The sequence below is a fragment of the Rana temporaria genome, chromosome 7 (genome assembly GCF_905171775.1).
Source record: "Rana temporaria chromosome 7, aRanTem1.1, whole genome shotgun sequence".
NCBI lineage: Eukaryota > Metazoa > Chordata > Amphibia > Anura > Ranidae > Rana > Rana temporaria.
In genome coordinates, this window is record NC_053495.1 from 81,473,492 (window position 1) to 81,501,441 (window position 27,950).

Consider the following 27,950-nt stretch of genomic DNA (forward strand, 5'->3'; position numbering starts at 1 on the left):
ATATGGTGTAAAGTAGCGAGCATAAATGGCCAGCCTAGGCGATCAAATGCCTTTTCTGCGTCGACTCAACAGGAGGGATTCTGTACCATCCCTGTTAGCTACATCAATCGGATCAATGACCTTCCTCGTGTTGTCGCCTGCCTGACGAAGGGGGACAAAGCCCACCTGATCTTTGTGGATCATGGAGGGAATTCGTGGATTCAGGCGTATCGAGAGGAGTTTTGTGAAGATTTTTAGGTCTGTGTTCAACAGGGCTATGGGTCTATAACTGGCGCATGAAGAAGGGTCTTTGTCCGGTTTAGGGATCAGGGTGAGGTGGGAGCGTTGCATGTCTGTCAGGATCTGGGTCTGATGAAGAAACGCGTTATAAAGTTTAGTCATGTATGGAAGGAGCAGAGGGAGAAAAGTCTTATAATCCTAGAGCAGACCGTCCAGTCCGGGGGATTTACGGGCAGGAAGATCTTTTATCGTCATTGTGAGTTTCTCCGCGGTGATAGGGGCATTGAGAGCAAGTATGTCTGTGTCCGGCAGGCGGGGAATTCCCGCCTGCTCCAGGTATTGTGTCATCCTGTCCACTAGGTCAGGTTGGGGGGGTTGTGCGGTATTTCCGGTTTATTGTACAAGTCAATGTAAAAGTCCGCAAATGCGCTCGCCACGTCTTGGGGATGCGATACTAGGTCCCCTGATCTATTTTTGACCTGGTGCGGGGTGGCAGCTAGCGTGCGGTCAGCTAATTTCCGGGCTAGCAAGGCTTGGGCCTTGTTGTCCTTATCGTAGTATAACTGCTTCAATCTAAGCAGTGCCTTCTCAACCCGTTCCATCGCAAGCTCCCGAAGTGTGGACCTGAGGGATATGATCCGTTTCAGGAGTGCTAGAGATGGAGAGGATGGCAACCGGGCCTCCAGGGCCCTAAGTTGCGTTTCAGCCCGCAGCTTGGCTGCCTCAGCATCTTTCTTAAGGGCAGAGGAAAGGGCCAGGCAGTGACCCCTGAGGACCGCCTTGTGGGCGGCCCACAGAGTGGCAAGGGATACATCTGGGGTGTCATTTTTGTCAAAGTAGTGTTTAAGTGTAATTTCTAGTTCGGAGCAGAAGGGGGTTTGTTGAAACAAAAAGTCATTCATTCGCCAGTTATATGGTCTGTGCAGAGGGACGCCAAGATTCAATGTGATCGTTACGGGGGCGTGGTCGGACCAAGAGATGGGGAGTATCTGTGCCACGTGAGTTATACGGAGCGTGTTGTTATTAACAAATAGATAATCAATGCGTGAGTGGGTGCGATGTGGGGCCGAGTAGAAGGTAAACCGGCGATCGCCGGGGTGGAGAGCCCTCCAAGCGTCAAAGAGCATGTTTCCTCGTCAATTGGCAGAAGAGTTTAGAGTCCCTCAGGGCTCGAGATTGGGAGGCTCTGGGGCTCACCACCAAGCGATCACAGGCCACAGATTGCGAGATCCGGCGGCCAACGAAGTTTCCCTTGGGGTTTGGTCCAAAAAGAAGCAGGAGAAGGAAGTCTAAGGGGGAGAAAGAAAAAGGTTAGAACAAGAAAATACAAAGCAAGCATTACAATCAATATCAAGCAGACCCTGTTGACCTCTAGGGCCGCAGGGTCAATAAAGTTCCTGAAAGGCCTCCGGACCATAGTCCAAAAAAATGGGGGGTAGGTCAGAGGGGTGCGGGGTAAAGAGCAGTGAAAAAAAAGACTACTCGTCCTCCGGGGTTTAGGGGTAGGAACTTTGGATGGGGGGGTCAGTAAACCGAAAGTCAGCCTCTTCAGTGTCTCAGCCGAGACGAGCCCATGAAGTGAAACGGAAGGAAAAACAAGGGCAACCAGGGAATGGTGTTGAAATGAAGCTTGGGTGGTATACGAGATGGTATAGGACACCAGAAAGACTAAATAAAATTTTCTCAGAGGTAACGGATAAATGCTGGAGGTGCCAGGAAAGCAAAGGAACGATGTTACATATATTTTGGGACTGCCCAAGGTTGAGGAGTTTTTGGTTAGAGATTAAAAGAGCTCTTCAGCTCTGTTCAAAACATGAGATTCCTGAAGATCCAGAATTCTACCTTCTACATTTAAATCAAATATCAGAAAAAGACTACAGGGAAACAATTATACGCCACCTCTTAGATGCTGCAAAGGCATGTATAACAAAGATGTGGAAGTCATTAAGCCCACCAACAGTGGAGATGTGGATTGGTAGAGTTAAGGAAATAAGCAAACTAGAAGAGCTAGTCCTGACAGCACAATATCAAAAAGGAAAATACTTAAGAACGTGGATACCCTGGAAGACCTATACGGACTCCAGAGGAGAGGCTTAAGGAGGGTCGGGTCGAGCGTTATAGAAGAAGATCGAGAACGTTAAAGTGGTATGTGTATAGCTATTTGGGAAAATACAGAATTGTAGAGGGGTTGGGGGCGAGGAAACTTTTGACTTTTGATTTTCGACCCTTTTTTCCTTTTAACATTTTTTTTTTTTTTTTTTTTTTTCCTCCTTTTTTTTTTTTTTTTTTTTGTTGTTGTTGTTGTTGTTTTGTTTTGTTTTTGTTCTGTGTGTTAGTGTTTTGTTTTTCTTGGATGCCCCTCCCGGGAATCTGGGGGGGGGGAGAAAGATATGAATGAAAGAGATATATGCCTGACTTTGACCAAAAGGTAATAGGGGATGCATAATGATAGATAGGATTGTGATTGTCGGGTTATATCATTGTTTTTGTATTTTGTATTGTATTATTTTGCCTTATAATAAAAAGAGTTAAATTTAAAAAAAAAAAAAAAAAAAAAAAAAAAAAAGAAATGAAGCTTGGGGTGGCCTAGGGGCCGTTTCAAAAAGGGGGAAGGGGGGCAGGAACCAAAGCAGATGGTAGCAGAGGGTCAGGTCCGGGGGTTGGGAGATTTACGGGAGGGGTCTGGCCCCCTGGGTCATTTGGAAGGGGGAACCTTCTGCCACACCACCGGTGGAGGGGGCGGAGTGGCCACCAGGTCCCACTCCGGTAGCTGGGGGATGGGGATGCCCAGGGTGTCACAAAAGGTATCGAAGTCCTCCTGGTAGCGCAGGACAGCCAATTTCCCCTGGTGGCGTGCTGTCAGGCTGAAGGGGAACCCCCATCTATAGATCATGTCCTTGTCCTGCAAGATGTGGAGAAGGGGCTGCAGCAGTCGCCGTTTCTGGAGCGTGATCCAAGTGAGGTCAGGGTAAAGCTGTACTGGGCTGTTGTCAAATACCAGCTTGCGGACAGTGTGGGCTTTGCGCATGATATCCTCTTTCAGGGGGTAAGAATGCACTCGGCAGATGACATCACACGGTTTTGAAGGAGGGCCCTTGGGCCTGAGGGCTCGGTGAGCTCGGTCCATCTCAATGTGTTTGTCATGGGGTTCTCCCAGTAGATCGTTGAACAGAGCCTGAAGAGAGGTCTGGAGATCCTCCGCCTCCTCTGTTTCATGGAGGCCTCGTATGCGAATGTTATTGCGGCGCCCCCTGTTATCCAGGTCCTCAACGTGGCGCTGCATGTCTCTTAGCAGGAGGCGGTGGTCAGAGCCCTGTATTTGTGTACGGAGCACAGCTAGCTTAGTCTCCTGTATCTCTTCTTCCGCCATCTCGACCCTGTCCGCCAGGTGTTTGAGACCCGTTTGAAGAGTTTGGATTTCGGATCTGCAGGTGGCCTTCACTTCAGCAATAAGTTGTTTGAAGTCATCCCTCGTAGGGATGGCCTGCAGATAGGCATGCCATTGTGGGGAGGGTGATTGGAGTAGTCAGCTCCACGCGGCTGGGGATGAGGTATTGGGGGCCGCCCTTGAGATCCCTCTGTAGGGCCAGCCGGACCCCGGGGGGTATGCTGCTGTGGGGGGTCCCAAGGGTCATACCAGCTTGCGGCGTGTTGGGCCTGGGCCCCCCTTTGCGATGGGGCTTGCACACTTGCCATCTGGGCATAGGAGAGGGGGGTCCCAACGTGGTCCCCGGAGGTGCTGGCGTCCCAGGATCTGGAGGGCCTTTGTGCCTTAGGGGAGGACGGGGGCAGCCCATCAGAGTGATGGGGGTCACCCCAGAGAGGGGACCTCCATAGATGCCTGGGAGCGTGCAGGGCCGGAAAGTCCTCCGCTCTGTAAGAGGGGCTGGGGGAGAGAGGGGCTGCCCTGCTGCAGGCCCGAATCCAAGTTTGGATGCTGTGCTGGGCTGTCCGGGGCGGTCAGCAATGGATGGAGACCGGGTGTGGGCCGCGGCCTGCTCTGCGTGCGTCGGGACTGGGGGAGATGGGCTCACTGGGAGTGACTCACCGCTCGGGGACCCCGCCGACTGAGCTACGGTCGTCTGTTCCGCCTGGCGGTCCAGTGAAGGAGAAGGCCGGTGTGGGGATGGGAGCGAGGAGGCCCGGGATCTCGGCGTTGCGACATCCGGCGCCATCTTGTCTCCTCCGCCCGGCAATATTTCGGGCGGCTTAAAGTATGCCCTGAAGGAGGAAGAGGTGCTTGGAGGTCCCTGGGATGAGCCCCTGGCTGATGCGGATCTGTTGGTCCTCGAGCCGCCCATGGATGGCTGCGGATTCCCTGGTTAGGACGCTGTGGAGCTGCGGGCTATGGAGGAGCTCTCAGTCCACACGTCCTTCCAAGCTGGCTTCCGGTCACGAACCCTACAACATTTTTTAAGTCGTACTGGAGTGTGGTACCACTGCATCAGGACTTTATAGTTTAATTCTTGAGTTTGTGTGCAAATTGAAGAATTTAGTGTCAAGAAAATGATCTGTTTACGTTGGAATAAGGTGAAAGTCCTGTCTAGATCCTTCTCCCATTTGTTAAGACCTGGTATCTCGAAATCATCCCTAGGTTTATTTAATAATCCGTACATATTAAAGATCCCTCGGGCTAGTGGTTCTGAATCGTTAGGTAAGACTCGAAGGTTGTTAACAGGTCCTAGTGATCCCATAAAGTGACTTAATTGCAACGCCTGCCAAATATTAACTTCAAAGGGGCCTCCTATTTGTATGAGAGTTTTAATCGATGGCCAGTTTTCTGATATGATAAAATGTGATGCCTGATAGACTACCCTTTCTTTAAGAGACCGAAAGGTCCTTCTTTCAACGCCTGGGGTGAAAATTGGGTTTCCCAATGTAGGAAACAAAGGTGATTGTGCTGAGGAATAGTTCCCATTTTGGCATATACGCGCAGTAATTTTAAGGGTTGTGACGATTATAGGGTGGTTTTTAAGAAAGGCCGGTAATACTGTGTAACACCAAGGGGCCCTGCATAAGGGGACTGTGCTCAACTGCTGTTCAATATCAACCCATCTCTTAAATCTGATATGTCTGCACCAGTCCGGTAATCTGGCTAGGTGTACTGCATAATAATACTTGAATATATCCGGGACCGCCATTCCACCAAAATTCTTAGGCCTAGTCAGCAGATCTCGTTGGATGCTAGGTCGTTTCCCTGCCCAAATAAAATTCATAAATAAGCTATGTATCTGACGCAGGAAAGTCACCGGGATCCTAATTTGTAGGGCCTGAAGTAGATACAGAATTTTCGGAAGAGCGGACATTTTAATTATGTTAATACGACCAAACCACGAATGAAGACCATGTCGCCATTTATCAAGGAGTGCTCTTAATAAGTTATACATTGGTAAAAAAATCATTTTAAAAAATGTCCTTCTCTTTTGATGGAATGTTTGTACCCAAATATTTACGCATTGATCTCCATTTAAAACAAAAATTTGATTGAATAGTATTACGGGAGAGAGGTGATATTGACACACTCATAGCCTCTGATTTTGTCTGATTTATTTTTAAGTTAGATAGCGTGCCATATTTCTTGATCTCTCCCAACAAAGCAGGGAGAGAAATATGTGGATGTGTCACTGAAAACAGCATATCATCCGCATAAGCAGAAACCTTATGAGTTCCCTCCCCCACCCTAATTCCCTGTATATCCGGGTTTCGATTAATTCTATTCAATAATGGTTCCAGAGAAAGAACAAAGAGAAGGGGTGAGAGGGCGCAGCCCTGGCGGGTACCATTTGAGATGTTGAAGGGCTCTGAAAGAACCCCATTTGCTTTTACCGCGGCTTGAGGATTTGTATAAAAAAACTTTTAATCCAGCTGATCATTCGTTCTACCAGTCCTATTTGCTTCAACGCCTCAAATAGGAACCGCCAGTTAACCCTATCAAAAGCCTTCTCGGCATCAGTATTCAAAAATACACAGGGTGTTTTTGTTTCATTTGCCTGGTTAATCAGATTAAGAACCTTTGTTGTATTGTCTCTTCCTTCTCTCGTAGGTATAGACCCTACTTGATCTAAGTCTATTATTTGGGGAATCCATGATTGTATTCTGGTTGCTAATATTTTAATAAATATTTTTAAATCTGTATTCAGTAACGAGATGGGTCTGTAACTTCCACAGTCCGCCGGGTCCTTCCCCTCTTTTGGAATTAACGTAATATGTGCTCTCAATGTATCCCGGGGAAATGCGGATGTCAGACCCACCGCGTTAAAGACTTTTGTCATTTGTTTGCTTAGTAACTCAGAGAATTCTTTATAGTAACTTATACTAAAGCCATCCGGGCCAGGAGATTTTCCCGATTTTATTGATTTGAATGTTTCCGTCAAAAAAAATGTCCCCTTAAGAGCTATGGGCGGAAGTGACGGCCATCTTCCCCTCACTCAGGTCCATATCACACAGGAAGAAGGATCCGATCGCCTCCGCTGCTGCCCGTGGCTCCGGTAAGCGGCAAAGGGCACCAGAGCATGGGGGTCCCTTTCGTGCCACCGTTAAAAGTGATCTCGCAGTGAATCTGCCGCAGAGACCACTTTTATCTGAAACCGAACCACTCACTGAAGAAGAGGATACTGGGGTTGTGGCAGCTAGCTGATGCCATAAAAAACAATATTCCTCTTCAAAGTGCCGACGTATATTGTCGTGAAAATAAGTTTATCAGTAAAATGTGAACTGGTGTTCAAAAGGATAAAAAACAGCGCTTATGAGTGGATATGTGACCACTCAGAAATAATAATCCCAAAGATCGGTGATGGTGTGATGGGTGATAAAATATGGTACAGGTGCACCGCACTACCAAGAAAATCACCTAAATGTGGAATACTACCCCCAATTGGGGTGCAGACTTACCACAGTAGAATAAATTCTACACTCAGACCATCAGATCAAAGGTACTGTATGGGGTTAACTTCTCAGACGGAGACACATGAAAGGCAAAAAACACACACACCTTGCATAGTGTAATAGTGCACAAACAAAGACCCGGCCAATTTAGGTAAACTAATAGTTAATGCCCGTACAGTATATCCAACGAGAATCTTCCTACCCACAGGGGCCGCGCGAGTGCTGCGGGAATAGTAAGGTGTTTTTCCTTGCTGTGGTTGGCGTCTGGTGGAACGTGGTGGAACGCACTGTTGTCTTCCTGTGTAGCGCTGTCTGTAGCCACGCCCTGACGCGTTTCGTCACTTCCGACTTCAACTGAGGGCGTCGACTATTCCCGCAGCACTCGCGCGGCCCCTGTGGGTAGGAAGACGTCGGCGACAGCGGTGATACCATTTGTTTTATATGTTCATTCTCGTTGGATATACTGTACGGGCATTAACTATTAGTTTACCTAAATTGGCCGGGTCTTTGTTTGTGCACTATTACACTATGCAAGGTGTGTGTGTTTTTTGCCTTTCATGTGTCTCCGTCTGAGAAGTTAACCCCATACAGTACCTTTGATCTGATGGTCTGGGTGTAGAATTTATTCTACTGTGGTAAGTCTACACCCCAATTGGTGGAGTATTCCACATTTAGGTGATTTTCTTGGTAGTGCGGTGCACCTGTACCATATTTTATCACCCATCACACCATCACCGATCTTTGGGATTATTATTTCTGAGTGGTCACATATCCACTCATAAGCGCTGTTTTTTATCCTTTTGAACACCAGTTCACATTTTACTGATAATATTATTTTTATACTTTTAGATGGGTGACCATTTAACTTAAATAGCTGCTACATTGAGCAATACCACCTTTATTGTGGGTATTTTCTCATCACTTTTTAATAGTATTTATCACTTCTCCACCACTTCGGTTGAGGAAATTGACTACCACTGGGCGCCGGAAGTGCAACATTAGGCCTTTACTCACTGCACCCTCTTACGTATATTGTCGTGAGCCGGTCCGGAACTGCTTAAGGCAAGGGTTTCTCATGGAATATTGTGTTCTCTTCTTTGGAGTAGAGGCTACTAAGCCCATGTTGCTAATATATAGTGAAAATACAAAAGATGGAGTGTGAGCTCATGTGTGAGAGCATGTGACGTGTGAGAGGGGCGGGCTCTGACTAAGCGATGCTTCCAGCGGTAAACGCCGAGCTCCGAATCTGAGCACAGGGACCGGCCTCGCTACCCTTCCAGCGCTGACAGACTACCGCCTCCTCTCTCAGCCCAGCAGAGGCAGGGTGGCCTTACCTCACTGTGGATTTTCGGTCCTCCATCCAAACGCTGAGGAACAGCGGGGAAGGCGGGCCAGCGCTGACAGCGTGACCATCGCAGAGAGGACGGACTCTCTCTATCTCCAGCACTGACGGCTAGCCTCTTCCCCCCCGCCTAGTGCTGACGGCGGATCGGCGACTCCCTTCCCAGCGTGGACAGCTGGCTCAAGTGTGGACGGGTTGTCCTCTCTCCCCTCTCTCCCCATTGCAGGACACTGACGGTGGGGGATGCAGAGCGCGGGTTGCTGGCGGCCTGTTGTCCATCTCCCCCTATCGAATGTTGAAGGTGTTTATACGCCAGCAGCACAGCCACGAGCAGCTAGTCTGATCCTCCAGCGTGGACGGAGGATCTATCTGCAGCTACGCCATTCAGCACTGATCCCCCCCAGTATAGGGGGTTGATAACGTCCATCTCAGCCGCAAATAGTCTGTGGAGAGCACCCTTCTTTTCCCCCTTTCCCAGTGTGGCCATGTGGAGGCTGATAGCTTGTTTTTCCAACGCCTCTTACACTCTAAACAGCCACAGCTACAAATTACAACTGCAAGCTATAAGCAGATGGCGAATGGCATAAGGGTATGCTGAAATACTGGCAGAGTTAACACTGGTATCCCTTGGAAACGGTAGGCGATAAATATTCCTTTTTTTTTTAGAAGAGGGGAGCTGTGTAGAGGAGAAGAGGCTGGGTGAGAAAAAATGCTAATGTAAGAAGGGTGAAGTGAAGAGACTATTGGATTTGCTGTATAAAACTATGAGTCACAACCATGTAACTTTGAAGTATGTTTAGAGGCTTATAGTTCGTAAATTAAGTGGAAAAGCTGCATAAAGAACAATTCAGGAAACAATCAGTGAAAGTAGTAAATCAATTTCAAATGAACTGTTATGAGGTTAAATGGCACCAAGTAAAACTTGTGTAAAACGACATGTACCAGTAGTGACTCCCAGTTCCTCCCCACAAGCCATGGCAGCAAAAACAGTAAAAGTAACAGGGGTTACAGGAAAGTCCTCGCAGCCTGTGCAATCCCCTCTAAACTCCCCATTAAAGGGGATAACAGCAGAGACTCACACTGGGAGAGAAGGGGAGATGGATTGTGGTCCCTCTGGGAAGGAAATATTAGAGGCAATCAAAGCAAGTAGTGAAGCGCTGTTAAACAAGATTGATGCCCTGGCAGTAGATGTATGCTCAATAAGGCGCAAGTTTGATAAAATACAGAAAAAAAACGGCAGAAATAGAAACTCGTATTTTGAAAGTTGAAGAGGAAATAAAAAAGGATAATAAAGGATGGCTTACACTGAAAAAACAAATAAAATAACTACAGGACAGAGCCATAGATACAGAAAGCCGCCTAAGGAGAAATAATGTGCGCATTCTGGGTCTGCCAGAGCGAGCAGAGAGAGACAATCCAGTTAAATTTGCAGAAAAATTATTGACGGAGGTATTGAAATTGACAGATGTTTGTGGTTGAGCGAGCACCCCCCCGTCTGTTTTTGGTGCGTCTATTGAACTACAGAGATCGAGATCAAATCTTGTCAACAGCCAGAATAAGGGCAGATAATTAGTACGAGACGGCTAAGTTACTATTTTTTCCTGATTACCCGTTGGAGATTCAGCAGCAAAGAAGAGAATATACAGAAATCCGTAGAAGATTGAGAGAGAAAGAGCTAAAGTACAGTCTTTTATATCCTAGTAAATTGTGACGGATGGGATGCGCACCCTTTTTTTGAGACCCCAACTCAAGCGGTGGAGTGGCTAGATACCAAATAAAAAGACCGGCTGTGCGATTTCTGTGCGATTCTTTTTTTTTTTTGTTTTGTTTTGTTTTTTACTTTTGGTACTTTTTGGATGTTTTTTAAGGTTAAATAACAGAGAATGACCCTGGAGACAGGGGAATTGTCCGGATGGACCCTATGTATAAATTTGCTATTTGGGTTTTTTTTTTTTGTGAGGAAGGGGGGAGGGTGAAGGTATGAATTGAAGTGCACAGGATAACATTGTATAAGGATCTTTATTATTTTTTTTATTTAATTTTTTGTATTTTTATATATATATATATATATATATATATATATATATATATATATATATATATATATATATATATATATAGTTTTCTTTTTTGGGGGAAGAAGGGGATATGAATTATGAATGAGTGACTGATTATTATGGATATGAATTAGTATATTAGTTGCAATTAATCAATAATGAGCACCGAAGCACTTAAGCGTACGGGAACATGTGAACAATGGGAGGGAGGAAGGTGGAGAGAAATTGTTATCTCACTCCTTTTCTCCCACTCTGTTACTCATTTGCGGGTGGACATTTTTTTTTCTTTTTTTTGGAGGGAGGGGGAAAGGTGAAGGTATAAATTGAAGCACATAAAATAATACCCATTATATAATGGGTATTTTTTTTCTTTTTTTTTTCCTTCTTTTTAGGAAAGAGGGTGAAATGTAATATGAATAATATGTAATATGAATAAGTGACGGATTACAAATATGAATCAGTATATTCGCTATAACTAATTAATAATAAGCACTTAGGCACTCAAGAATATGTGAATGATGGGAGGGAGAGAGGTGGAGGTGGAGAGAAATGGTTCTCTTCTCCTCTCCCACTCTTTTATATATCTGAGGGTAGAAGGGGTTTTTTTTTTTTCCCCTTAGTCTCTCTTTTTTTTTTTTTTTTTTAAAGAGGGAAATGTAATATGAATAAGTGACCGATTACAAATGTTTACAAATATGAACTAGTATATTGGTTATAATTAATTAACAATAAGTACTTAAGCACTTAGGCACCTAAAAACATGTGAATGATGGGAGGGAGGGAGGTGGAGGTTTTTTTTTTTGGGGTAGGGAAGGTCTTAAAGCACAAAATAATATAAATAACATAGGCGTATAGGTGAAATATGCAGTTGAGTAAAGGAGCCTGCCTCACAAGTGAATGGAAGGGAGAAGGTGGATTTTCCTATGTATTAGGGAAGAGGGGTGGGCTATGTTAGATACTAGACCTAAAAAAGAGATTATGGTCAGTAAAATAGGGGGTAGAAGAAATTCCTCTCCACTCTCATCCAAGAATGGATGGGGGAAGGTACAAGAGAGGGGAGTGGGGAGAGATAGGGTGGGTAGGGAGGGGGAGGGGGAATGAGTGTTAAAGAGGGTGGTTAGCCGGTGCTTGGAGTGGGGACGTTCCTTCACCTACCCCATTCGACTTAATCTTAGGTGATTTTAATAGAGATGAAATACCATCATACTCTACCTCACTGTCATTCTCGCCTTTTTTAGAAAAGGGTCCCCACTCCAAGCACCGGCTAAAAAGAAAACACATAGACGAGGATGCAGGGGAGGACGTAGAAAACATCACCCTGAGTGCCAAACAGCAAAAACTATAAAGTTATTTAATCTGTCCTCTCACATATTGTCTCCTGAAGATTCTGCATTATTGAGTAGGGGCCTTACCTTCTCTCCCACCATTCAACCCAACCCATTTCAATTATTTAAAGATCTTAATAAATTCATTAGGAACCTTACCCTCAAGAGATTTTACCATATACAATCTCTTAAGGAGACACCGGTGTTGACAGAGTCTTCACCCCTCTCCATCCCCAATGACACCACACTAAATCTTTCCCTTCATGACACTTCCCACAGGAGCTTATTGCTCACAGATTCTGGTGAGTTTAATTCTGAGCTTGATTTTCATTTACTTACTCAACACCTTGTCACTTCACCTCCTATCATACATACATCCTTTAAACCCAAATCATTATTTTTCCCAACTAAATCTAAGGGACCATATTTAGAATCCTTTTATAGAGTAGTGTTTGCTGAATTTCAACATTTATGCCAACAGTCAGCCCTCTTAAGCAAACACCATAAGTTTAATCTTAAATCAGGAGAGAGAGCGTCCCTTAAACGTTTTCTCAATAACCCTGACCTCATAATCAAACCAGCGGATAAGGGTGGAGGCATTGTAATCCAGGATAGACAGTCCTACGTACTTGAAGCCTTGAGATTACTAGCCGATATCAATACCTATAAAAAATTAACAAGTGACCCCCTCCCCCTTTTCCGTGAAGAAGCTGACACTCTTATTTCACACGCCACAGCTGACCTAGTCATTGACAAGAAAGAAGCAGCTTTTCTACGAAAAGACTTCTACAGCACACCCTATTTTTACCATTTACCAAAGGTTCACAAGGATTCTTTACACCCACCTGGCAGGCCTATTGTTGCCTCTATGAACAGTGTAACCAGTGGCTTCTCATTATACATTGATTCCTTTCTGCAACCTCTAGCTCAGAAACTCCCATCTTACATACGTGACTCTATACATCTTATGGAACTCTTGTCTCCCTATGCTTGGCAAGAGAACTATTCCTGGTTGTCTTTGGATGTCAACTCCCTATACACTTCCATTCCCCATGACATTGGCCTTCGTGCCATACAGGAATTCTTATTTTCCGATCCCATGCTTAATTCAAAACAGATGGCCTTTATTTTAGAGGCCACCTCTTTTTGTCTTAACCACAATTATTTTCATTTTGAAGGTGACTTCTACCTACAGACCCATGGTACAGCTATGGGGGCTAATTTTGCCCCGTCCTACGCCAACTTGACCATGGGTCTGTGGGAGAACACAGCTATATGGAAAGACAATCCTTTCTCTAGACACATCATATTTTACGGCCGATACATCGATGACATTGTCATCATTTGGGATGGCCCCTCCAGTTTGGTGAATAGCTTTGTTGATCACTGTAATGCCAATCAGTTAGGACTCTCTTTCTCTTTTGTGTGGAATCAGGAGTCCCTGGCTTTTCTTGACCTAGAACTCTGTCATGAACAGAACAACATATTTGTCCGCAACTACACTAAACCAACTTAATTGAATTATTATTTTTATTTTTTTAATTAATTTTTAACCCTTCGTTGATCGTTTTGTGCAAACACCCTGAGCGCTGTACTCCATCCATTTTTACTATACACCATATAAGCTACATAAGATCTCACCGACTAATCCTCAGAACCGCTGGAGATGTGCAGATATTCCAGGAGACTTCATGCATATATTTTGGATTTGTCCAAAAATAGTAGTGTTCTGGAGAGAGATTCTGAGAATGATTGCAAGAGTGACATCTGTAATCTTGGAACAAGAAGCGGAGATCTGTCTCTTAGGATTGGTGGGGGGGTAATATTGGTTCAAGGGAAAGAATGCAGATAGGCCTGTTGCTGTTTTATGCCAGGAAAGTAATAGTATTGAACTGGAAAAAGCCAGAGGCCCCTTCAATAGTACAGTGGAAACATTTAATAAACAGTAATCTGACACTGTATAGAGAGACATATTGCAATAGAGGACACGGGGAGAAATATGAAAGAGTATGGGCAAATTGGATAGAGAAATCTATAACAGCGTCGAAATAAAGGGGGAAAGTGGGAGATAAATCACACCATTGAAAAAAAAAAAAAGGGGGGAAAGAGGAATGTATGGTATTGGGTGGAAGGATATTGTATGAATGTTTTGAATAAGTAGAGAAATGTTATTGTAATGTAATTGAAAATGAATGTAATGAAGATGTATGATTTTATGTTTTGTATGGAAAAAAAGAAAAGTTCTTTAAAAATTAATAGAGAGATTTTTAAAAAAAAAAATACAAAAGATTTTCCTAAGGTTTGAAATTAAATTAAAATTTGATAATGGGATTTTGGTAAAAAAAAATGGGAAATTATAAATGTTTAAAGAGTTTCTGAAATTAAGTAATCAGGACCAAATAAAGTGTTACATATATTGAATCCGTGAAATGTTAAATTTGAGGGGAAAATTTGTTTGAATGACTGTTTGTCAGAGTGAATATTCTGGATATACAGTGGAACCTCGGTTTAAGAGTAACTTGGTTTGAGAGCGTTTTGAGTGTTGACTCGCAAAATGAGCAGAATTCAAGCTAAATAGGCCTGCAGTATCTCATTTGGCCTGAGGTACGGGGGTGCAGAAGCCGAGCAGAGCTGAAAATAGGACACCAGTACCGCATTTGGCCTGAGGTACGGGGGTGCAGGAAACAAGCCAAATTGTCCTTGGGTCTTTTCGGCACTCTGTGGCGCGCCCCCCCCCCACCTCTGGCCGCATTCAGTATTGAATCCCATTGAAGTCAGTGTGGAACAAATCATTTTTGTTTCCATTGACTTCAATGGGAAAACTCGCTTTGATATGCGAGTACTTTGGATTACGAGCATACTCCTGGAACTGATTATGCTCGTAATTCGAGGTTCAACTGTATTACTTTCTGAATTTCCACAATTTCAACCGTAATGTGTTAATATAAAGTTTATTTGTCAATGCTTTGTTGCTGATGGTCAGATACATTTGCAAAGTTGGGAGGCTGACTTCTGAGTCAAAATATGTGCTTGGGTAAAATGTTCTGTTCTGAGACCCTTGGGTCCAGGGGATAAAGGGAACTAGAGGTGTTTGTTTTATGGAAATTCCTCTGTAATACTGGATTTGAGGGAAATGTTCAGTTAAATATATTGAATCTATATAATGAAAACGGTTGATGAAAAACCTTTTATTTCTGCATGCTTTATGGACTTATGTTTGAATTAATGAGAAATATTATTTTTAATACCTTCCATGGTTAAGGAAGGCCTGAATTAATAGTTCAGGTAGATTCTGTGGTTATTTATGTTGGATGAGGAGTATCCATCCCAGCCAGTATTCACCCAGCCCCATGCACATGAAAAAATGCCACAGGAGGTGCTGAGATGAGTGAAGACTGACTCTTGCTGGAAAAGGTTCCTGGGAATGACCTAACCTTGAGGGTTAGCCATGACGTACGTCCGAGGTCTATGATTTCCAGTGAACACAACAAGGGGGAGATCCAGGTGCCAGCCCAAACACCCAAGTCTAGCCCAATGCATGAGTTCCAGTCTGTGGCCCAGATTCACGTAGATTGACGCATCTTTATGCCGGCGTAGCACATCTCATATGCGTTACGCCGACGTAAGTTAGAGAGGTAAGGTCCGTATTCTCATAGCAAATGCGCCCAATTTTGCGCCGGCGTAACGTAAATTTGTTGGCGTAAGCCGGCGTAATTCAAAGTTGAAAGGAAGTGGGCGTGATCCATTTAAATGAAGTGTGACCCCATGCAAATGAAGGGTTGAACGAACGGCGCATGCGCCGCGACGTGATCGTATGTCCCGCGCCCCTCTGCGCATGCTCAGAATTACGCCCGGCGTAACCCCTGAGATACGCCGGCCCAGGGCATAAATACGCCCAGACATGCGCCCGTCGAGTGCAAAAGTACACCCGTTTGGTTTCTTGAGGTGTACGTGCTTTTGCTGTGTCTTTCTTTGTGCCATGTCTGCTCCTCGCTGTGATAGGAGGAAGAAAAACTTCTCCCCAGAGGAGAGGGCGATTATTATATCGGCCATGGAGAGGTATGATGCTCGCCTCCATGGGGCAGAAAGTAAAGGCACGAGCAAGTCGAAGAGGGATGAGATCCTGATGAGGATCACCACCCAGGTCAATGCCCTTGGGAATGGGGCAAGGAGGCCCAAGGACATTGTGAAAAAAATTAATGACCTGCGTAGGAAGGTCAAAGAGAAGCTGGGCAAGATAAGGAGGCATGCCAGCGCCACTGGAGGTGGACCAGCCTCTACTCTAAGGCTGACTCCTGAGGAGCAGGAGGTTGCCCGGTGCCTTGAGAGGGAGCAAGTGGAGGGAGTAGAGGGCTATGACTCAGTTGAGCCGGCCTTGAGGACAGGTAAGTGTGTTTTTTCTCCTATCTGGTGTGTAGCATGTGAGGGGGTGAAAGGGAACATGTGACATGTTGGTCATCACGTAGGTCAATCTCCAGACCCTTTCTCTCGGCAAAGTTGTGCAGCATGCAACATGCACCGATGATCTGGCACACGAAGTTTGGGGAATACAACAGGGTCCCCCCGGACTTATCCAGGCATCGGAAACGGGACTTCAGGATGCCAAATGTGCGTTCCACCACTGCACGGGTACGTATGTGTGCTTCATTGTAGTTTCTCTCTCCTCTGGTTTGGGGATCCCGGAATGGAGTCATGAGATGGGGCCCAAGTGCATATGCAGAGTCACCTGGAAGGGAAAAGACAGGAGGATGTTTGTCGTGCATGTGCCCCTCGTGATGTCTGCATTATGGGGTCGGACAGTCATGCCTGACTCCCATGTCACCAACCAGCCAGCTGTCCCCGTACACATTTTGATCGAATTCCATTGGGATGGTGCTTTGACAGTATATGTAGCTGTCGTGGCTGGCCCCTGGGTGTTTGGCACGGACGTGCCATATGAGGCCTTGGCCATTGACTATTACCTGTATGTTGATGGAATGCCAGTGCTTACGATTGTGGTATATGTGCTCTGTGGCACGGGGGGGCCGTAGTGCCACATGTGTGCAATCAATGGCCCCCACGGTGCTTGGGAATCCTGCAATACTGAAGAAATCCTGCATTGCCTTATGCCGCAGGTGCTCCTGGGTGGGTCTGATGATGTGGTTGGACATGCATCTGAGGATTGCGGGGACAACCTGGTGCACACATCTGCTCATACTGGTTTGTGACATCCCAGCCACTACTCCACTTGTACTCTGGAATGATCCACTGGCGAGGAAATGCAGTGTTGCCAGGACCTTGACCAGTGGCTGCACTGCATGTGAGCGTTGTGTCTGGCTGGTGATGTCATCATGCAGGGTTGTGGCTAATTCCAGGATGGCAGCAGTGTTGAATCTGAAGATGCGATACACCTCCGAATCCCCCATGCCAAAGACGTTCATGCGCGTTCGGTATTTCCTCTCCTGTGCCCTCCTCCTTCTACGCGCCTCTGCACACACTAGTAGTGCTATGACCATGTCTGCCCCTGGCATGTTGGCATACGGATGTGTTGTCTCTCAGCTCATCGGACGCATGTACGTTCGGGAATCGGCGTATCTCCCTCATTTGCATATTTGAATAGGAAAGTTACGTCGGTCGGAAGAAGCCTATTTTCAGGCGTATCTGGTTCTGTGGGTACGGCGCATAGATACGCCAGCATATATATACACTTACGCCGCGCATCTCGAGATACGCCAGCGTAACTTCTTTGAGAATCTGGGACTGTGTGTGGATGTCGAGTTCTGTCTTTATAAAGAGGCAGGGTTTGGGGTGGAGAGTTTTCCATTTATGTGGATGAACAGACTCCAACCAAATTTATGGGATCTTCTCTTGTAGGAAAAGTTTTTAAGAACATGAAAATTATGTGGACCTCTTCTTTTTGATTTTTTATGGATATTCATAAGCCATACAAGATTATTTTTTTTGTGTGTTGTTGTTTGGGACTATTTTTCATTTGGCCTAAAGGCTGTCATGCTCTTCCCCCTTTATATTTCATGGACAATTGCTATGCAGCTGAGATCTTGATATCCACTAATTCTGATGTGTTTTTTCTATATTTTTACATGCTTGAGATAGTGGTACAATTATGGGAAAGTAGTCCAGGTGAATATCGGGGGGCAACAGAGTTGTGATTGTCACGTTCGTGACAAAAGAGAGGATTGTAAAATGCCCCCCTTATACTGTGTTTTGCGATTTAAGACTGGACTGCTCCTTTAACCACTTTAGCCCCGGAAGGATTTACCACCTTCCTGACTAGAGCATTTTTGCGATTCTGTACTGCGTCGCTTTAGCTTACAATTGCCCGGTTGTGCAGCGTTGTACCCAAACAAAATATATTTTTTTCCCCACAAATAGAGCTTTCTTTTGGTGGTATTTGATCACCTCTGCGTGTTTTTTTTTTTGGTCTATAAAAAAAAAGCAATATTTTTTACTTTTTGCTAAAATAAATATCCCCCAAAAAAATCCTCAATTTAGGCCGATGTGTATTGTACATATTTTTTTTTTTACTAGTAATGGCGGTGATCTGTGATTTATTATTGGGACTGCGACATTATGGCAGACACATCGGACACTTTTGACACTATTTTGGGACCATTGTCAATTTATACAGTGATCGGAGCTACAAATAGCCACTGATTACTCTATAAATGACACTGACAGGGAAGGGGTTAAAAACTAGGGGGCAATCAAGGGGTTAAGTGTGTCCTAGGGAGTGATTCTAACTGTAGGGGGAATTGTCTCACTAGAACATGAAAGAGATCACTGCTCCCGATGACAGGGAGCAGTAGATCCCTGTCATGTTGCTAGACAGAACAGGGAAATGCCTTGTTTACTTAGGCATCTCTCCGTTCTGCCGCTCTGTGTCACGATCGCGGGCTGCTGACGAACATAGAGTTTGCGGGACTCATGGGCACGCTCCCACGGCAGGCGCGCGCCCGCCTGCTGGGTGGAAAATTTAAAGGGAGATACAGGAAAGCCCATTTGCATACCCCTGTCATTGTGCCAACGTAAATCAGCGTCCGGCAGTTGGCAAGTGGTTAAGTGTATTTTTTTTCTTAACAGTTAGTAAAAATATTGTGTAAGCAGGTTTGTGTTGAAATCAAAATCCAAAATGAGGAACTTAGGTTTGTGTCATAAATTATAAGGGGTTTTCCTAAGTTACATAATGTGACATAGTGGGTGTTGCTTATATACAGAGTTAATTATATATGTCTTTATGATTGGTTAAGTGCATATGGATAGGAAATATGTCATTTTAAACATGTACCCCTTATTGGTGGAAAATGATTAGTAACACCCGTCTTTCTTTTGTATTTAACATCCTGTACAAGGGAAATAAACCGAACAGTGTATAAACTGTGTTGTCAAGTTTGTATACGCTGCTCCCTGTGCACAGATGTGGGTGTGGTCAACGGAGTCAGCCGGCAATAAGGTAATTATATTTAGATGATAAAAAGTGAATAGTCAGGACTAGTGGTTATAGGTAAAAGAGCTATCCTAACAGGGGTAAAGAAGTCTAGTAAAGCTGCCCATTTTGAAAAGGTCACACCTGCCGAAGAGCGGGAGCGGAAGGTCCATTCATGTCTCCAGTTAACCCATGACCTTGTAACCACAAGGGATAAATTTAGGTGATAGAGAGAAGGTAATTTACCAATCTTTATTCCCAGGTAGGTAATGAATTGCTTGGCAACTGTAAAAATTTAAACGCTTGCCCATGTGGGGGGGGGGGGTGGTCCTGGTGTGGTATAAGGGCAGAATCTCACTCTTGGAAAAGTTAATGCGTAGGCCTGAACAGGTTTCGAATGCAGGTAAAAATGTCTTGGCTGTGGGGCATGTCATCTTTGGGGTTAAAGGTGAAGATGAAGATATCGTCTGCAAATAATGCTAGGCGGAGTTCTTGACGTCCTATGTGAATGCTATGGAGATTGAATTGAAAGAGCAGGTATCGGGATAATGGTTCTATGGCCAGGTTGAATGCCTGGTCCCTTTGTGAAGTTTGATACTGCCCGATATGTAACCCGCTGTGACAATATTTGCTGTAGGGGCCGAGTACATGGTTGAGATCAAATGTAAAAAGGGACCAGAGAGGTTTTTTGTCCCCTTTTTTTTTTTTTTTCCGGAGTTGTCCTACCCGTGAATGATGGCCCGCTGAGACCATTGTGATGACTTGAGCTCCCCACCTTATTTTATGTAACCAGATTGCCTCGAATCATATTTCTGTATGTGCCTTAGCCAATTTTTTTCATGACCAATGTCTGTTGTTTTCTTCTTTTTGTTGAATGTTTTAAAATTCAATAAACAGATTTACAAAAAAAAAAAAAAAAGGGACCAGAGAAGCCAGGTAAAACCGACGTTGTCGAAAACCTTCTCCGCGTCAAATGAGATTATAGCGTTGTCGCTGTCGGGGTGGGCTTTAGCATGTTCAAGGGCTGCGATGTCCTTACAGATGTTAGACGAGGCTGAACGACCTTGTGTAAATCCTGTCTGTGAGGGGTAAATGAGAGATGCCATTTTTTTTTTAACAAGAAAGTTTTTATTTATGTAAAACAAAAACAAAGAAAAGTTACCAGGCAATGGTAATACATAAATCATTAATAACAGTAGCAGTGAGTACATAAGATCTCATACATTTAACACAGTGAGATGATTATCCATGCAGAGATATAATCGCAAGAAGACAATAAACAAGTGGTACAAAAGCATATAATTCAAATCAGAAGTCAATTGGGCAGTAATACTTGAGAGTACCATAATCCCCCGCTATAGGGAGTATGTGGATTGGGAACTATAAAAGTAACAGGTAGGTGGTAGAAGAGATGGAAATTAGTTCCCATGCCAGGGCAAAAGGGAAGACCCCCACCGCTGCACCAGAGAGCGCAAGACAGAGGGGGAAGGGAGGGAGGCGGGGGAGACAGGCCTCACAGCGCCCAATACAGGGAGAGTCATGACCAGAGCTGCACCCTAGAGAATCCCCACATGGCTCCCATATCAGTCAATCACATTACTAAAGGACAACTAGGCACGCCCGACACTCCACCCACCTAAACCAACTCCAGTTGCTCCTCATGCTCAGAATCATGTCGCATCTACGCCCTAAGATACGACGGCTCAATGCCTTTGACGTGAACGTAACCTACGCCCAGCCCCATTCACGTACGACTTACGTAAACAACATAAAATCCGACAGCTGTTCCCGGGTCCATAACCTAACATGACTTACCCCTGCTTTGAGAGGCTTAACTTTACGCCAGATGTACGCCTTACGTAAATGGCGTAGATTACAGCGACGGGCACAAGTACGTTCGTGAATCGGCGTATCTCGGTCATTTGCTTATTCGATGCGTAAATCAATGGAAGCGCCCCTTGCGGCCAGCGTAAATATGCGCCCAAGATACGACGGCGTAGGAGACTTGCGTCGGTCCGTATCAAGCCAAAATTTAGGCGTATCTTGTTTCCTGAATAAGGCACATAGATACGACGGCGCATCCCTGGACTTACGCGGTGTATCAGAAGATATGTCGGCGTAAGTCCTTTCTGAATCTAGGTGTCTATTTAAGGGAGGAGAACTCAATCTAGGAAACCTGGGCTGCTGTCATGTGTCATGGCATAGTACTGTTCTAAGCACGTGTTGACCTATTTTGCTGTTGAAATGAGTGTGCCTTGGGTGTCTTTGAGGGCAGATATATGTGTGAGGGTATGGGCCCCTATGCGCAACCTGGCAAGCAGTTTTTATATTCTGTCCAGGTCCCTGGAAGTATGTTCCTGAGATCCTGGTTGTGTGGGAGCTATGAAGGGAAGCACCATTATCTCATGGTATTGGGGTAAAACATTTCAGGTGGACTGATATGGGGCTGTGATATGAGATCGCAATCTCATGGATGTGGTTTTGCGTTGTGAACAGGAGTGCAGGACTGTATAGTCAATTCTGGACAGAGTATGGTGAAGCGGGGAGTAGAATGTGTATTCTCTGCCTTCCGGGTGGGTTAGCCTCCAGATATTGGTAAGTTAGAGGACTTCTGCAAAGGTTGCTAGGAGGGTGTCCGGGGAGGTAAATTGAGTGTGTGGTTTGGGTTGGCCCAGTGACTTGTCTTCCATAGCATGCATGACTGAGTGAAAATCTCCCCCTACCATAAGAGGGAGATGTAAGTAGGGGATCGATGAGAGGATACTGTTTGACACTGACACTGCCCTATCCGCCTTGCTTTTTACCGACGCAGAGTCAAACACTTGGCCTACCCAAAGCTTGCGTATACCGAAAAGTCCTCTATAGGGAGGTGCGTCTCCTGGAGGTTTTGTTTTTGATTGGTTTAAGGTGGCGGAGGTTTGCCATCCTTTTATGTGGGGATCTTAGTCCTTTGACATTTCAAGGATGTGAACCTCATGGTGTGTGCTGATTTGGAAGGTGGCTAGAGAGTGTGTGAACTATGTAACTATGTAGCTGGTGTTTGATAGGTGACTAATTTTGATGGGAAGTGTGTAAAGTGTTATTGAGGTATCTGGGGGAGGGTAGAGGGTTGGGTAAGGCAAAGGCCAGCTAAAATAGGTGGTAAGCGAGGAAGGAGAAAAAAGGTGCGGAGGGGAATATTATACCTCTCTGAGGCCTGAAAAACACAAGATAAAGGAGAATCAATTCAACATGCAGTGGTAGAAGCCTTTTTTTCCCACACATGATCTACCATTCATGTGGCAGCGTAACTGGAGAGAGTTTGTTGACCAAGGGTCGCACCTGCCATTGCACATGAAGTTGGATGAATTAGGACCTGAGGGGATCCCTTACTTTCGTTGCATGAAAGAACATCTCCACTTCTCCAGTAAAGCTGAACTTACAAAGCAGTTATAGATTCAACATACAAACAGAACAGAAATCAAAACATTATAACACAATATATGCTGATAAAACAAAGGCTCATAAGCCTCAAAACCTAAAGAGGAACATTAAGGAAGAGCAGAGAGTTTCACTGTCCTTGTTATTGTGGTTCATATTTCCTGGGATCATTATCGTAATGGACTCCCTTCAGGGGAACTTTGTGCAGGCTGCGTTTTTTCCCTGGGGGTGGCAGGGGGAGAGCTGGACCTCATTGGAGAGGTTTCCTGCATGATGTGTAGATAGTTTTGCACACAGGAGGGGTGTGAAAAGGATTTTGTCTCCCCTGAATGGTCGGAGAGCCTCAGAATAGCATGGTATGCTAGAGTTAATTTTACACCCTTTAGATGTAAAGCCTAGCAAATAGGCTGAAAGACCTTTCCATCTGCAGGATTCTTCTTGGGAGTAATTAGCAAATAACATCAGCTTGTGGCCATCCAGTTACGAGCATTGGAAAGGTACGGTCATTCGGATGGATTTTAGTATGGTGACTCTGTCCGAGTAATTTATATACCTAGCAATGATGGGGCATGGGGTGCAATGTTCATATGATGGGGCCCTCAGACAGTGGGCTCTTTCTACCATGTAGTCCCCAGGGCTTCGGGAATGAGTGAGGCGCACAGACCCATCAGAGATTCAGAGCTGTAAGTTTCAGGGAGGCCCATGATTCACAGGTTGTTCCTGCGGCAGCGATTTTTTAAATCATCCAATTTATCTAGAATGTATTGCTGGGTTTGAGAGGCTTGGTGTGTTGCATTCTGAGAGCTTAGGATTTTTTCGTCCAGCTCTGAGATGTGGTGTTCAGCCTCGGATATCCTGCCTGCATGATCCCTCAGCTCTTTATGGATCTGATCATTGCCTGCTGACACTGCCCTATCCACTGCTGCTGTAATGGTGGGTGATAGCAGGGTCACCACAGCCTAAGCAATTCTGACACATTCCTCCTCTGAGAGCGTGGAAGCTGAGCTGACAGATAGGGCTTGAAAGCGTGTCTGCAGTGCAGCATTGCAGTGTGAATATGACACGTAGTAAACAATTGTTTTCTGTGTGTCCTAGCGATGACTGGTATTTTTCCAGTGCAGAAAACTGCTGGTCACCACTCTGTGAATTGGCCCTACTGGCTGAACAAAATGGATATGTGTCTTTTTTTTTTTTTTTTAATATGACTATGTATAACAATTTATCTTTGTTATTCACACTCAAAACATTTTTTGGATTTAAATGTATTTGAACATAGTTGTTATCGCCTGCAATGTCTCTCTCTCTCTACAGATTCAGCAGTACAGAGTGGCCATGACAGCTAAGGACTGCTCCATAATGATTGCCCTTTCTCCCACAATACAGGAAGAACGGTAAGAACAGTCATATGACATTTCTAAACCTGAAGCAAAAGTACATTAAACCTATGCTCAGCCAATCTGCGATATAGAATGTTTTCATACTCTACAAGTCAGAATTCTTTAAAGCAAACCTGTAAAGATAGAAGAACAGGAGTTGACAATCTTGATTTGTTTTTCTTTAAAAAGCAAAAGAAAGTATGGACTTTTCAATCAAGTGGTTTGGTCAAAGTACAAGCATCCCAAACTCCATATAAAAGCTCCTGATTATATTTCGACTTTAGGTTCATAGGTTTTGAATCTTTCTGTAAAACAGTACATTTTTTTAAATATATTAGATAATGTATATATTCACATGACAAAAAAACGGAACCTATCTCTCCTGGCTTTACATTCAGACTAAGGAACTGATATTACCTTCATGTGACCTTTTCTATATCATGTTAAGTAACCACAATGCATACTCCAAAAGCTATAAAGGCAATAGAAATAACTTGTGCATAGTCCTAGATTGATCACATGACTACATAACCTGCACCAATGGTCCCATTCTTCCGGAACAATACACTGAAAAAATGTATTTATGAACAAATAAACACAAATCAGTTATCAGCGTATGGAATAACGATATTAGGGAAGTAAACAAGTGGCTGAGGATCTGGTGTAGAAAGGAGAGGTTTGGGTTTTTGGAGAACCGCGCAGACTTTTAGCAGGAATGGACTGTGCCAAAATGAGGAGGGTGCAGATCTGCTGGGAGTGAAGATGGCTGACAAGTTAGAGGGGCTTTTAAACTAAGTGACAGGGGGGAAGGGTTCAGAGGTAGAGATAGTCAGAGCGGAACAAATTGTAGAGGGTAGCGTTGGTGGCATTAGTAGTAGGTTGACTAAACCTGAGGTAAGTATAGTAAAAAGTCCTATTTGCAACCTCAGAACACCCAATACGTAGATAGTATGCCACCGATCTAAACTACTAAGTTCGCTATAGCAAGGAGCCTGGTGGACAAGGTGAGAGAACTAGAGCTACTGTTGTACGATGAGGATTTAGATTTTGTAGGAATTTCAGAGACCTGGTTCAACAGCTCTCATGATAGGCTGGCAGCCATTCAAGGGTATTGCCTATATCGCAGGGATAGAGAGGGTAAAAAAGGGCTAGGGGTATGCCTTTATATATAAAAAAATGTACTAGTGAATGTGAGACAACATCACTAAGGGAGCAAGAGAGGAGGTGGAATCTCTATGGGTGGAGCTACAAAGGGAGGAAGTTAAGGGGAGGAGTATGCTATAGGCCCCCTAACCAGAGGGAGGAGGGGGAGGCGGACCTCCTATCACAATTTGAATTAGCGGCAAAGATGGCAAGTGTCATTATAATGGGGTGTTTTAATTATCCAGACATAGACTAGGCTCAAGGAACCGCACATTCATCTAAAGCTCGCCATTTCCTAAATGTCTTGCAGGACAATTTCATGGGTCAGATGGTAAATGCACCAACTAGAAACAAAGCGTTACTAGACCTACTGATTACCAACAATACAAGCCCGATCATGGATGTGCAAATATAGGGCAATTTAGGAAACCGTGATCACAGGTCAATTAGTTTCAGTATAAAGGGTTACTGCTAAGGGCAGTGACAAGGCGGACTTTTAAGGCAAGACAGGAACATAGGGTTTAGAAAAATATAAACTTTTAATTACAAAAATACAATAAAATACATAAAAAAAAAACATAAAGTATACGTTCAATTGCAAAGAAAATTGTCTACGCGTTTCGCCTTTTGGCTTCCTCAGGACGAGGTTAGGAGAATTTGACAGTGAGATATTACATATTACATTAATCGGAATAATCGTTAGCCGTCCATTGCACCGGGGACATTTAAGATCACACGTCCCGGGGGATAGCCTGTATCCTAGCCTGTAGCACAGGCTATCCCCCGAGACATGCGACATCCTTCAGTTCAAGAGGCCCTTAACCCCTTGGTTTGTCCTATAATGGATACTGCAGTGTGGCTGCCCATTTTGGATACATTCCCCATCTTGGCCTTGCCCCCTGCCCTTTTGGTCCCGGCTCTGTTTGTGGTTCTGGCTACCTGCTAGATTCTACTCTTGTCGACGGACTATACGTGGGTTTGATGTCCTTTAGAGGAATTCCTCTTTGATTGGCTGTACTAAACTCTTCTATAAGCTGCATATTGATGGTACGAATGCGATCTTAAATGTCCCCGGTGCAATGGACGGCTAACGATCATTCCGATTAATGAAATATGTAATATCTCACTGTCAAATTCTCCTAACCTCGTCCTGAGGAAGCCAAAAGGCGAAACGCGTAGGCGAAAAGGAATTTTTGCAATTGAACGTATACTTTATATGTTTTTTTTTATGTATTTTCTTTATGTATTTTATTGTATTTTTGTATTTAAAAGTTTATATTTTTCTAAACCCTATGTTCCTGTCTTGCCTTAAAAGTCCGCCTTGTCACTGCCCTTAGCACAGTGCCGGCCCAAGACATTGTTCTGCCTGGTACCAAGAATGAAATGCTGCCCCCCCCCCCCAAAAAAAATTTACGCCCACCAAAATGCCCCCACATCCATTATTTTATATCATGATAACTAAAGTGGACCTATCATGGCTCTATACATGTATATAGGAGTATAAAAAGGACCTGTTATGGCTCTATTCATGCAGTTAACCCCACAGTGGAGCGGAGAGCGGAACGGGAGGAGCAGTCGGGTGGCAAGTAGCCCCACAGTGGAGTGGAGAGTGTAGCTGGCGGAATGGGATGGTGTGCAGGCAGGAAATTTGCTGCCCCCCTGAAAGTGCTGCCTGGTACAATGGTACCATCGGGTCCCATGGTAGGACCGGCCCTGCCTTAGCAGTAACCCTTCCCCTATTCAATATTTCGGATTTTGGCAAATGTGAGTGCTTTTTTGTTCCCCTTCCCTATTTTTTGAACTAGTTTCAGTATAAATCACACAAATAGGAAACATAAGGCGAACATAAAGACATTGAATTTCTTTCATATTGGGCCTACCCCTTACGGGTCTGCCTAAGACGTCTCAGAAACGTATGTCTTTTGTCCTTTTAGCCGCAAAGCGAGCCATCCCTAGGCTCTGGCTCTCTACTACACCCCCTACTATTCAACAGGTTCTCTCAATTATAATAGATACACGTAGGATGGAACATTTAACTGCTAAGATTGAAGATACCTTGCCTTTATTTGAGAGCATTTGGAAAACGTGGGATGATTCCGAGTTCTCTTCCGGTTTCCTATCCGAACCCTCTCAAGAGTCTTGATTCCCATGGTGCATATTTTCTTTTATTCTTTTTTCTTTGTTTTCATTTTCCTGTTCTTTATATATCTTCTCTGGTAATGGCTGAATTTTTTTTTAGTAGTTCTGTCTGTTTTGGACTGTGGCTAGCTTACATTGCCTTGATAATTGATTATCTTGCATGTTTGTACCAGATTGTGCCTGTATCTCCACATTGTCTAAGATATGTCAGCTATGTATTACCAAAAGTTGAATTTACTTGTTACACTGTCATACAATGTGTACTCTTTTTGAAAATTTCGTAAATAAACAATTAAAAAAAAAAAAAAGACACTGAATTTCAAAAGAACCAACTTCTCTAAACTACGATCCTTGCTAGAAGGTACTAACATCTTAGGAACAAAGAACACGGAACAAAAAAATGGGTATGCTTTAGGAGCATATTAAATAAGGGTATTAGCCAGTGCACCCCAATTGGAAATACATTTAAAATAGCTATTAAAAGTCGGAAGGAGAATAAAAAAAAAAAAAAAGTATATAAATAGTAAGAAAGGGAGAAAAGGCAGCATCAATGAAAAGGGCTGCAGCCCCACAGGCGATTACAGCCTGTATCTCGACGAAACAATGCCACCTAAGTTCTGT

At 44.4% G+C, this 27,950-nt stretch overlaps 1 protein-coding gene across 7 annotated transcripts in view; it reads left to right on the forward strand.

Moving 5' to 3' along the window:
- The window catches only part of IPPK (inositol-pentakisphosphate 2-kinase), a 1,052,241-nt gene that overhangs the window by 884,799 nt on the left and 139,492 nt on the right, over positions 1 to 27,950 (forward strand). For all 7 annotated transcript variants that reach the window (XM_040360985.1, XM_040360986.1, XM_040360982.1 and 4 more), the window contains one exon: positions 23,983 to 24,062. In XM_040360985.1, coding sequence (XP_040216919.1) covers positions 23,983 to 24,062 — 80 coding nt within the window. The remainder of the gene's footprint in view (positions 1 to 23,982; positions 24,063 to 27,950) is intronic.